The following is a 12750-nucleotide window of genomic DNA, read 5'->3' as shown; positions in this document are numbered from 1 at the left end:
ATGTATTCTCTTTCACATTTTTATTATATTCCGACTGTCCTGAATTCTTTATGGTTTTAGTATAAATATTCCTTCATTTCCTTTACCAGTTGGGACATTGGAGAATGGTCTGAGTGCAGTAAAACTTGCGGACTGGGTATGCAGCACAGACAGATCCTATGCCGACAGGTCTATGCAAACCATACTACAACAGTACAACCATATCGGTGCCAATTCCTAGAGAAACCTGGGACTACCAGCACATGCCAGATGAAAATTTGTAGTGAGTGGCAGATCCGGACAGAATGGAGTTCTGTGAGTATATGCTAATTACTGTGCAATACGCACTACAGTTGTCTCACTGTCAGTGAGTCAGTACAGGAGAGCACCAATAGAACCAAGGGAGAGATTAGGAAGAATTGGTTGTTAGAATATGTGATGCCCTATCGAAAACAATGTTAATAGCAGAATCCATAATAACTTTAAAAAGGAACGTGGAGGATTTTTGAAAAATAAAAAATATAAATAGGATTGGGTAAAGGGCAGGGGAATGAGACCAAGTAGACAGTTCTTTCAGAGAACCAGTGCAGGCCAGTGGAAAATTGGCCTCTTTCTATGGTGTAATATTCTATGATTTTATAAGAGAACTGGTTTCAGTGATGTTCTTGTGGATATTTCTCGGAATGAAAGTGACTTTGGCAAGTTATGGATTGTGGCTCTCCACTTGGGGGGAATATCGAAGCAAACACAGATGTTTCCCCATGACTGGCGAGCGGACAATTCACCGGCGAGTTGCAGTGTTACTGTGGCTTTCGTATGTCCCCAACAGCAAGCTGCAACACTTGAGAGAAAGTCACCAACCCAGCCTTCAGGGAATGGGGTAACTGCATGGCCATCTGAACGGACATAGAATATTTTTCACATTGAGTTGGTGGAGGTATCTGATGTAACCGAAGACAGCCCGAGAATGAGAATATTTCAATGCATTCTCTCTTGTTGCTGAATGCCCTTCACATTCCTACTATTTAACCTATGCATATGCAGTAAAAGGATAATTAAATATATCTCCATGCTTCATTTTCCCTAATAATAGTGTTCAGTTCCTTGTGGAGTTGGCCAGAGAAACAGAGATGTGAAGTGCGTGAGTAATTTGGGTGATGTCGTGGATGATGAAGAGTGCAACATGAAACTGCAGCCCAATGATATTGAAAACTGTGACATGGGGCCATGTGCAAAGAGCTGGTTCTTCACTGAATGGAGTGACCGGGTAAATAGAATCCTTAGTCTTTAGCATTAATGTTAACTAGTCGATTTAAAGGTTTGTAAGCGTTTTGTTCCAAGATAATGGGGTCAAAATTCGGTTGCTACTGCCAGCTGATATCACCTGAGTGAGGCGGTAATGGGGTGTGAACGGCTGGGCAGTGGTGTTAGGCCGGTGTGCCACCAAATGGGAAATTTGGTGGTTCTTGTTCAAGGGCATAAAGATTTGATGTTCTGCCGACTACCGCCATGGAAATCCTGGTGTCAGTACACGTGCAAATTCTCCTTGGTGCCGGTCTTGCCTCAATACCGGCTGGCAGGGAACATGCCACAAAAAGTTGCCATTCACAAGTCGAAGTAAAGATTGTGGGGCTGTATTAGGGAGTTACAGCTGAGCCACAGAGGTCGTGGTCAGTGCTGTGTTCTCTCCTCGCAGAGTGCGTCGGTGTTGGAGTGCTGCAACTACTCAGCTTCACAACTAGCATTTCGCAAACATTGGTGGCTTTAAGGTCGCATCCATTGGCGACCAGCACATTGTGGATACTTTCTGCAACTTAATGGGAGCAGTGATGGCACACCACGTTGTCCTGCGGCAAAGATTTCAAAGGCGCCGTCTACAGAGATGGCTTCAGGCCAATGTGGGTCCACGCCAGAGGAGGGGCCCCACATCTCGGGGCAGGAGCCTGTACTGTTGCAGGGTTTATCGTGTACATTATTCTTACCTTGATATGTCTGAGGAGCAGTGCATAAGGCGGCTGCGGTTCCGCAAGGAGCTGGTCACCGAGCTCTGTCATCTCCCGCACACAGACCTCGAAGCTGACATCGGCACCAGGACCTCGCTGTCAGACGCAGTCAAAGTGACAATTGCCCTCAACTTCTATGCTGCTGGCTCCTTCCAGTCTCCTGTGGGGGATATATGCAACATCTCGCAGTTTGCAGTACATTGCTGCATTCGCCAGGTGACCGACACTCTCTACAGCCGACGCATGGACTACATAACGTTCAGCATGCCCAGGCAGAGCCAGGATAGCGGGCTTCCCCATGGTTCATGGGGCCATTGATTGTACACACGTGGCACTGCGGGCCCTGCCTCACCTGGCCATCTGCTGAAGACATCACACCCCACCCTCCAAACCTCCGTGTATATAAATGGCAAGACAAGATTGTGACAAACTGAAATAAATTCTGTTTACAACAAAAACTGTGGTGGCCTGTAACGAAGCACTAAAGGACTCCTTAATCCACAGCAAACAATAATTGAGACCAGACCCCTTGAAACATTATCACCCACATCCACGTGAACTATTCACATTAGTTCATAATCGAACAAGGACAGCATTTCTGGCCAGTATCACACAATTCTTTATTGGCTCAACCAAGTCCAACTATTTACATGTTCATATTCGAGCAAGGTCACCATTTCTGGCCACTAGCACAGAGACATTTAACGGCTCTTCTCAGTACTGTCCCATCCCTTCCCTTCACCCCACTCCCACACTTACTGCTCCTCCTCAATGGGGTCTCAGTGCTTGCAGCAAGGCGCTGTTGGCCTAGCAGGACGTTGTGCACCAGCTCGGGCTCTGGAAGGCCCGGCTGCAGACTGCATCACCTCAGCACTCTGTGGTGGATGGATTGCAGAGAGCGGCACGGGCAAGGGTGGAGCGATGCCGTCCTAAGAGACGACATCATGTTCCAACAGGCCCGACACGCTGCTACTCCCTCGGGGCAGACCCTCAACACCTGGAGCAATCTGACTGAGCACAGATTGCTGCCGTGCTTCACCAACATTAGTTCCCCGTGCAACTGCTGGGACCCCAGACATGATGGCCGTGGTCAATGGCTGTGTTGATTCAAGTTGGCTCTGCATCAGGGCAGACAGCGACTGCATCACACCACGGAGCTGATTGATGCCACCATGCACGGACGACATGAGAATCTGCAGGCTTACCATAGCGTCGGCCTGGTGCTCAATGGCTGCTGCCACGTCACCATAGCCCGTGCCACCATGTCTGGGACCCCATGGTCATTTGAAGCATCCAACATCCGTTGGTATCTACCAAGAATGGGCTCGATGGGTTGCTGAGACACAAATGCAAAGGTTGCGGCGGACTCCTCCATCCTCACGGCTAGTATATCAACACTCGGGCACCCTTGGCAGTACATCCAGCAGATCACTGTGCATCTGCAACGACTGTCTTGCGAGATCCTCTAATTCGGGCTCATCATCAGCTTGCTGCTGAGCATCACTCAGGCGCGCACTCAACCTCCGGGGAGCTGGCCCCGATCTCCCCTCCCCCCCGTGGCGTTGCTGTAGACCACTGGGTCCCGGAACATCACCCTCCTCCATCTCTCCGACCACGCCTTCCGCAAAAAAAGCTCCTGGCCCTGCTCTCTGAGGACGCTGGATCCTCGGTCACATTGAGAGAGGGGTCCACCGCCTCTTCTCCACCGTCATCCGGAGTGGAAGGCTGACGTGCAGGCCCCTGGCCATCTGAGTCAGCATCTGAAAGCACAAAGCTGGAGAAGAGTTTACCTGCAGAGGAGGAGTCCAGGATTAGGTAAGGCATTCGCAAACACCAGTCTCATGGAAAGTGGTGAAGGATTGTGGTGTCATGGCTAAGTGGCCTGCTAGAGGCGGCAAAGGAACTCAACATACTGTCCCTGACCCGAGGGGCTCGGTGTCACCCACCGTCACTGCACCCACTTGTGCGCCCGTCAGGCCGATACGCCTTCCTCCTCCGCAGTTAATGGTTGCACCTTGGAGTCCCCTCCTCCGCTCTGAATCTGGTGTGTTCTGATCTGTGCAAGCTTGGCCTTAAAGATTAACGAGAATGTCAGACTTAGTGCCCTTCTATATGTCTGTCCGAGGTGCCTTACATAGTTCAGAACATGCTAGTGTTTGAGAGTCTTTAAAGGTTGATGTAACTTCCATCAGCTGCAAGTACTTGGTGTGGCAATGCTTGAATGAGGGGGGAGGACCTAACAGTAAGGTTCCAAATGCATATGAAGACTGAGGAGGTCACACGATGAGGGGTAGGTCTCAACAACGAGTACAAAGGTTAACTGTGCTTGCAGGCCCTTGCAGTGGGTGAGGCTGCAAATGCTAACATTGCATCTGGCCTCACCCATGTAGAGCATGGGGTCAGACACATGCTCAGAGCATGGCGTGCTCAGGTCCATGTAAAATATACTCGCCCTCAGCAAGAGTCACGTCGAGCCACTTCTGGCGACATTGGGTCGTTGACCTGGGAGCATGTCAGTCACTGACACTATTTCAGCGACTTCCCGCCCGCCACAGGCTTCGAGATGTTTGGGCTTGTGACCTCCTTCCACCCTCCGATCTCCAGGGCATCAAGCAGGGCATCGAGAGTGGTGTTGGAGAAGCGGTGAGCGCGCTGGTAAGCTGCAGCTGCATCTGCCATCTTCATCCTGTGAGAGTAGGAAGGGAAGATAGGCCCGAGGCTGCACCCAGTCACCGCCTCAATTGAATCCAGGCGGAGGCAATATGTCTGTGGTGCACTAACAAATGATGATTGCCGCCTGGATCTTGCCGCCTCATTTGCCGCCCCACTTACCGCCGCTTACCATCTCCAGAGTAGTGTGCAATGCCTGATTTAATGCTGCAATCCCCTTTTCAGGCGGCAAAACTGAATTTTGCGGTTGGAGGCGACAACTGCCGCCTGCCGTTAAATCTCCATTCGGGCGGTGACACCGCGTCAAAAACGGTGTCACCGAATTTCGACCCCAATCAGTTCATGCACCAGAAAGAAAATAAATTCCTACAGTGTTACATCTGTCTTCAAATGAACAATAAGACAAGGACTTTAATTTATATATTGCCTTTCACATCCTCAGAATGTCCCAAACTACTTTATAGCTAATTAATTACTTTTGAAGAGCAGTCATTGTTATTTTATAGACAAATGTAGCCAATTTGGAAGGTTCCGAACAGCACCGTCCCAAACAGTAATGAGATAAATGATTAGTTGATCTGTTTTTGGTGGCGTTGGCTGAGGGATAATTTAGGACAGGAAAAGTTGCCCAGCTATTCATCAAATAGTGCCTTGGGATCTTTTACATCCACCTGAAAGGGCAACAAGACCTTGGATTAACATCTCATACAAAATACTGTGCCTCCAACAATGCAGTATTTATTCAGTGAAATAGCACCCTAGGTTATATGCTCAAGGCCTCGGGGTGAGGACTTTAACCCACAACCTTCTGTCTTCGAGGTGAGAATACGAGCACTGAGCTAAAGCTATAAGTGCATCCACATTAAATAGCTTGTTAATTAGAAGCTTGTTAGTTGGAGTTGTGTATTTCAGTTACATTAACCTAAAAATATTTACACAGTTGAAGAATAATATTGTGATCTTTACTGACAAAATGACCAGAGGTGAAATATTGGAACAGGATTTGCTTAGAGAATTAGCTTCTGTCTCTTCGAAATTCAGGTTCACTCTGATTAAAACTCGAGACAAGACAACAGCATTACTTTCTCCAGTTCCTACTGTTGTTTTTCGATGAGGTATTCCCCAAGTGAGTTGAGGTTGAGGACCTGGGAAGGTTCCCTTTGTGCCTTGGAGGCCGAAGGTGACTCGTGTCAAGCCGACCAGGCTGACATCTGAAGCATCGTCACACGTAGGCATTGGATGGGGCCTGAAGGTGCAAGCTAAAATAGCACCAACCCTTGCAGGCCACTGGTGCATGGCACAGTATCAATGGCACTATATCCCATTTAGGTCTGTCAGTGTTTGTTTACCACCTTTTCCTTTCTCTCCCTTTGTGGGAGAGAATGTAATGTTAAAAGATTGAGAGTGACATGGTGATTTATCTGTGCCCCAAATGAGCACATACATCCTTTGATGTTAAGATGCAGATGCATGGTCCCTTGAAGAGTAGCGGAAGCTATGACCTGGACTTGGGTATACAGGGCATCATTTCAAAAATGTGCCGATGGCATGAAACTCCGAAATGTAGTAAGCAGTGATGAGGTTAGAAGCAGACTTCAGGAGACTGGTGAAATGGGCAGCGACATGGCAGATAATATTTAATGCAGAGAAGTGTGAAGCGATGATTTTGGAAGGAAGAATGAGGCGAGGCAATATAAACTAAATGGTAGAATTTTAAAGATGGTGATGGAGCACAGAGCTGGGGTGTAGGTACACAGATCTTTGAAGGTGGCTGGACCAGTACACCAATCTGTAAAAAAAATATATACAGGATCCTTGGCGTTGTGAACGGAGCACAAATACAAGGAAACTAAGCTAACCCTGTATCAAATCACTGGCTAGGCCTCAGCTGGACTGTTGTGTCCAGTTCTGCGCACCACACTTTAGGAAGGATATCAAGGCTCAGAGACGGTGTAGAAGAGATTTACGAGAATGGATGAGGAACTTCAGTTCCGTGGATAGACTGGAGAAGCGAGGTGTGTTCCCCTTTGAGCAGAGAAGGTTAAGGGGAGATTTAATAGTGGTGTGAGTTCAACTGGTGCATGTGTTAGTAGAAATTTCCCTTTGCAGCAGTGAGTTTCCTTGACAGCCGTGTGATAATGACAAGCGAGCATGACCGGTAAGATAAGTGAAGCCTTTCGTATCTCACCTCCAGCCTGGCCCTTTCCCACAGCTTGATGGCAGTAGTTGCAGTGTCATCTTGTGACTTCATAGAAAGTGGAGAATTGCCACAACCGAGTCCTCCATTGGGGAGTTGCCTGCCACCTTACACCTATTTAGGTGGCACTTAGAAGGAACCCAAGATTAAGTAGACAACAACATGCACCAAGTTAACTTCCCGTGCACCAGAGGCAGCGGGAGGCCATGGTGATTTTGACACCCACCACATTTTGAAGCCAATGGAAATGAATCACAGAGTGTATAATGACTAGCTGATCCACAAGGCCGAGTTTACCGCCTGACACTGAAAGTCCACAAATACCCCATCGTGTTCACCAGCTACATAACTCAAAGCAGAATTTTGATGTCAGTGCTGAATATTTTAAAATATATTTCAAGATATACTTTTTTTAATGTATTTTCCATTATCTATGATGTGTTTCTGAGATTTTGGATTGAACCTCCCTTCCAAAATTCTAAAAGGACAAAGGGTGTTAAAAAAAACAAGCCTGAAGGCTTTGTGTCTTAATGCAAGGAGTATCCGTAATAAGGTGGATCAATTAACTGTGCAAATAGATGTTAACAGATATGATGTGATTGGGATTACAGAGACGTGGCTCCAGGATGATCAGGGCTGGGAACTCAACATCCAGGGGTATTCAACATTCAGGAAGGATAGAATAAAACGAAAAGGAGGTGGGGTAGCGTTGCTGGTTAAAGAGGAGATTAATGCAATAGTTAGGAAGGACATTAGCTTGGATGATGTGGAATCTATATGGGTAGAGCTGCAGAACACCAAAGGGCAAAAAAAGTTAGTGGGAGTTGTGTACAGACCTCCAAACAGTAGTAGTGATGTTGGGGAGGGCATCAAACAGGAAATTAGGGATGCATGCAATAAAGGTGCAGCAGTTATAATGGGTGACTTTAATATGCATATAGATTGGGCTAACCAAACTGGAACCAATATGGTGGGGGAGGATTTCCTGGAGTGCATAAGGGATGGTTTTCTAGACCAATATGTTGAGGAACCAACTAGGGATGAGGCCATCTTAGACTGGGTGTTGTGTAATGAGAGAGGATTAATTAGCAATCTCGTTGTGCGAGGCCCCTTGGGGAAGAGTGACCATAATATGGTGGAATTCTGCATTAGGATGGAGAATGAAACAGTTAATTCAGAGACCATGGTCCAGAACTTAAAGAAGGGTAACTTTGAAGATATGAGGCGTGAATTGGCTAGGATAGATTGGCGAATGATACTTAAGGGGTTGACTGTGGTTGGGCAATGGCAGACATTTAGAGGCCGCATGGATGAACTACAATTGTACATTCCTGTCTGGCGTAAAAATAAAAAAGGGAAGGTGACTCAACCGTGGCTATCAAGGGAAATCAGGGATAGTATTAAAGCCAAGGGAGTGGCATACAAATTGGCCAGAAATAGCAGCGAACCCGGGGACTGGGAGAAATTTAGAACTCAGAAGAGGAGGACAAAGGGTTTGATTAGGGCAGGGAAAATGGAGTACGAGAAGAAGCTTGCAGGGAACATTAAGACGGATTGCAAAAGTTTATATAGATATGTAAAGAGAAAAAGGTTAGTAAAGACAAACGTAGGTCCCCTGCAGTCAGAATCAGGGGAAGTCATAATGGGGAACAAAGAAATGGCAGACCAATTGAACAAGTACTTTGGTTCGGTATTCACTAAGGAGGACACAAACAACCTTCCGGATATAAAATGGGTCAGAGGGTCTAGTAAGGAGAGGAACTGAGGGAAATCCTTATTAGTCGGGAAATTGTGTTGGGGAAATTGATGAGATTGAAGGCCGATAAATCCCCAGGGCCTGATGGACTGAATCCCAGAGTACTTAAGGAGGTGGCCTTGGAAATAGCGGATGCATTGACAGTCATTTTCCAACATTCCATTGACTCTGGATCAGTTCCTATGGAGTGGAGGGTAGCCAATGTAACCCCACTTTTTAAAAAAGGAGGGAGAGAGAAAACAGGGAATTATTGACCGGTCAGCCTGACCTCAGTAGTGGGTAAAATGATGGAATCAATTATTAAGGATGTCATAGCAGCGCATTTGGAAAGAGGTGACATGATAGGTCCAAGTCAGCATGGATTTGTGAAAGGTAAATCATGCTGGACAAATCTTCTGGAATTTTTTGAGGATGTTTCCAGTAGAGTGGACGAGGGAGAACCAGTTGATGTGGTATATTTGGACTTTCAGAAGGCTTTCGACAAGGTCCCACACAAGAGATTAATGTGCAAAGTTAAAGCACATGGGATTGGGGGTAGTGTGCTGACATGGATTGAGAACTGGTTGTCAGACAGGAAGCAAAGAGTAGGAGTAAATGGGTACTTTTCAGAATGGCAGGCAGTGACTAGTGGGGTACCGCAAGGTTTTGTGCTGGGACCCCAGCCGTTTACACTGTACATTAATGATTTAGACGAGGTGATTAAATGTAGTATCTCCAAATTTGCGGATGACACTAGGTTGGGTGGCAGTGTGAGCTGCGAGGAGGATGCTATGAGGCTGCAGAGTGACTTGGATAGGTTAGGTGAGTGGGCAAATGCATGGCAGATGAAGTATAATGTGGATAAATGTGAGGTTATCCACTTTGGTGGTAAAAACAGAGAGACAGACGATTATCTGAATGGTGACAGATTAGGAAAAGGGAAGGTGCAACGAAACCTGGGTGTCATGGTACATCAGTCATTGAAGGTTGGCATGCAGGTACAGCAGGCGGTTAAGAAAGCAAATGGCATGTTGGCCTTCATAGCGAGGGGATTTGAGTACAGGGGCAGGGAGGTGTTGCTACAGTTGTACATGGCCTTGGTGAGGCCACACCTGGAGTATTGTGTACAGTTTTGGTCTTCTAACTTGAGGAAGGACATTCTTGCTATTGAGGGAGTGCAGCGAAGGTTCACCAGACTGATTCCCGGGATGGCGGGACTGACATATCAAGAAAGACTGGATCAACTGGGCTTGTATTCACTGGAGTTCAGAAGAATGAGAGGGGATCTCACAAACGTTTAAAATTCTGATGGGTTCAGACAGGTTAGATGCAGGAAGAATGTTCCCAATGTTGGGGAAGTCCAGAACCAGGGGGTCACAGTCTAAGGATAAGGGGTAAGCCATTTAGGGCCGAGATGAGGAGAAACTTCTTCACCCAGAGAGTGGTGAACCTGTGGAATTCCCTACCACAGAAAGTTGTTGAGTCTAATTCACTAAATATATTCAAAAAGGAGTTAGATGTCGTCCTTACTACTCGGGGGATCAAGGGGTATGGCGAGAAAGCAGGAATTGGGTACTGACGTTGCATGTTCAGCCATGAACTCATTGAATGGCGGTGCAGGCTAGAAGTGCCGAATGGCCTACTCCTGCACCTATTTTCTATGTTTCTATGTCTATGTTTCTCAGGAAGCACGCTGGAGCTGGAGAATGGAAGGAGAGGGAAAGGGCTTCGGATCAGCAAAGGAATGCAGTGATTCCACGTGGAAATGGTGGCCCCGGTTAGGAGCCTAGTCACCTTGTGGGGAATTTATTCAAGTTGTAGTTCCAATTACAGTTTCAATGTTCCTAGCCCTCGGGCCTCGAGTGCCTGTAAATGAGGTGCAACGCAGCATTTCAGATTGCCCCTGCAGCACTGTACCTGAAGCAGTCATTGGAATACAAATAGATGCTTTTTATTGTTTGTGGCATTAGCAGGACCTACCTCCTCTTCTAGCTCTGGTTATATAAACACCGTACTGTGGAAAAACATAAGGCATGGAAGTTCGGGCACGATCCTGCTGCGGGAAACGCTGCACTCGCCTCGTGAGGCAACAAGGCCGTGGCAAGTTGTTACGTTGGCCTCATTCGGATAGCGCTGCTGAGCTGCAGGTCCCAGAGAGAGCTCACCGACCACGGGAGACCACCGACTGAGGGTTAGGGTTAGGGAGAGTGCGGGTGGGGAGAGTGGTGGCCAGTGGCAGCGCTCTTGCTCCTCATCGCTTCCATTGTCTGGAAAGTAACAAGCGTTCAACTTTCCTTTCAGTGAAAGCCCCCAGCAGTCCCATTGAGGACCACTGGTTGGTTGCTGAGTTTAGCGTTGGGCCTCCAATTTGCATATGTAATGAGCCCAACGCTTGTTTCAGACACACAGCCTGAGCAGCCCTAACCAATATTGCAGGCAATACATGTTGACCTGGAATGAGCACGCGCATTGCCCCATCCCCATATTGGACCTGTAGCTGCCCATTGTATCAGTCAAATTTCTTGCCCAATTTGTTTTAAGCATTGTGTAGTCTGATACTGCATTCATCATCATCATAGGCAGTCTCTTGGAATCAAGTAAGACTTGCTTCCACTCTTAGAATGAGTCCTTTGGTGGCTGAACAGTCCAATATGAGAGCCACAGTCCCTATCACAGGTGAGACAGATAGTCGTTGAGAGAAGGGGTGGGTGGGACTGGTTTGCCGCACGCTCTTTCCGCTGCCTGCGCTTGTTTTCTGCATGCTCTCGGTGATGAGACTTGAGGTGCTCAGCACCCTCCCGGATGCACTTCCTCCACTTAGGGCGGTCTTTGGCCAGGGACTCCCAGGTGTCGGTGGGGATGTTGCATTTTATCAGGGAGGCTTTGAGGGTGTCCTTGTAACGTTTCCTCTGCCCACCTTTGGCTCGTTTGCCGTGAAGAAGTTCCGAGTAGAGCGCCTGCTTTGGGAGTCTCGTGTCTGGCATGCGGACAATGTGGCCCGCCCAGCGGAGCTGATCAAGTGTGGTCAGTGCTTCAATGCTGGGGATGTTGGCCTGGTTGAGGATGCTAATGTTGGTGCGTCTGCCCTCCCAGGGGATTTGTAGAATCTTGCGGAGGCATCGTTGGTGATATTTCTCCAGCGACTTGAGATGTCTACTGTATGTGGTCCATGTTTCTGATCCATACAGGAGGGCGGGTATTACTACAGCCCTGTAGATCATGAGCTTGGGGGTGGAATTGAGGGTCTCATCTTCGAATACTCTCTTCCTCAGGCGGCCGAAAACTGCGCTGGCGCACTGGAGGCGATGTTGAATCTCTTCATCAATGTCTGCTTTTGTTGATAAGAGGTTCCCTAAGGTATGGGAAATGGTCCACATTGTCGAGGGCCGCGCCGTGGATCTTGATGACTGGGGGGGGCAGTGCTGTGCGGCGAGGACAGGTTGGTGGAGGACCTTTGTCTTACGGATGTTTAGTGTAAGGCCCATGCTGTCCTACGCCTCAGTAAATGCATAGACTATGTCCTGGAATTCAGCCTCTGAATGTGCACAGACGCAGGCATCGTCCGCGTACTGTAGCTCGACGACTGAGGTTGGGGTGATCTTGGACCTGGCCTGGAGGCGGCGAAGGTTAAACAGCTTCCCATTGGTTCTGTCGTTTAGTTCCACTCCAGCGGGGAGCTTGTTGACTGTGACGTGGAGCATGGCAGTGAGGAAGATTGAGAAGAGGGTTGGAGCGATGACACAGTCCTGTTTGACTCCGGTCCGGACATGAATTGGGTCTGTAATAGAAACATAGAAAATAGGTGCAGGAGTAGGCCATTCGGCCCTTCTAGCCTGCACCGCCATTCAATGAGTTCATGGCTGAACATGCAACTTCAGTACCCCATTCCTGCTTTCTCACCATATCCCTTGATCCCCCGAGTAGTAAGGACGACATCTAACTCCTTTTTGAATATATATAATTGGCCTCAACAACTTTCTGTGGTAGAGAATTCCACAGGTTCACCACTCTCTGGGTGAAGAAATTCCTCCTCATCTCGGTCCTAAATGGCTTCCCCCTTATCCTTAGACTGTGTCCCCTGGTTCTGGACTTCCCCAACATTGGGAACATTCTTCCTGCATCTAACCTGTCTAACCCCGTCAGAATTTTAAACGTTTCTATGAGGT

At 47.8% G+C, this 12750-nt stretch overlaps 1 protein-coding gene across 3 annotated transcripts in view; it reads left to right on the top strand.

Moving 5' to 3' along the window:
- Positions 1 to 12750, top strand: part of LOC139234017 (thrombospondin type-1 domain-containing protein 4-like) — a 343337-nt gene that overhangs the window by 259989 nt on the left and 70598 nt on the right. For 2 of the 3 annotated variants that reach the window (XM_070864851.1, XM_070864852.1), the window contains 2 exons: positions 90 to 294; positions 1073 to 1246. In XM_070864851.1, coding sequence (XP_070720952.1) covers positions 90 to 294; positions 1073 to 1246 — 379 coding nt within the window. The remainder of the gene's footprint in view (positions 1 to 89; positions 295 to 1072; positions 1247 to 12750) is intronic. The other variant, XM_070864853.1, reaches the window with a different exon arrangement.

Source organism: Pristiophorus japonicus, chromosome 21 (assembly GCF_044704955.1).
Source record: "Pristiophorus japonicus isolate sPriJap1 chromosome 21, sPriJap1.hap1, whole genome shotgun sequence".
In the NCBI taxonomy this organism is placed as follows: Eukaryota; Metazoa; Chordata; class Chondrichthyes; family Pristiophoridae; genus Pristiophorus; species Pristiophorus japonicus.
The sequence above is the reverse complement of the archived record's forward strand: the minus strand, read 5'-3'. Positions and strand labels throughout refer to the sequence as shown.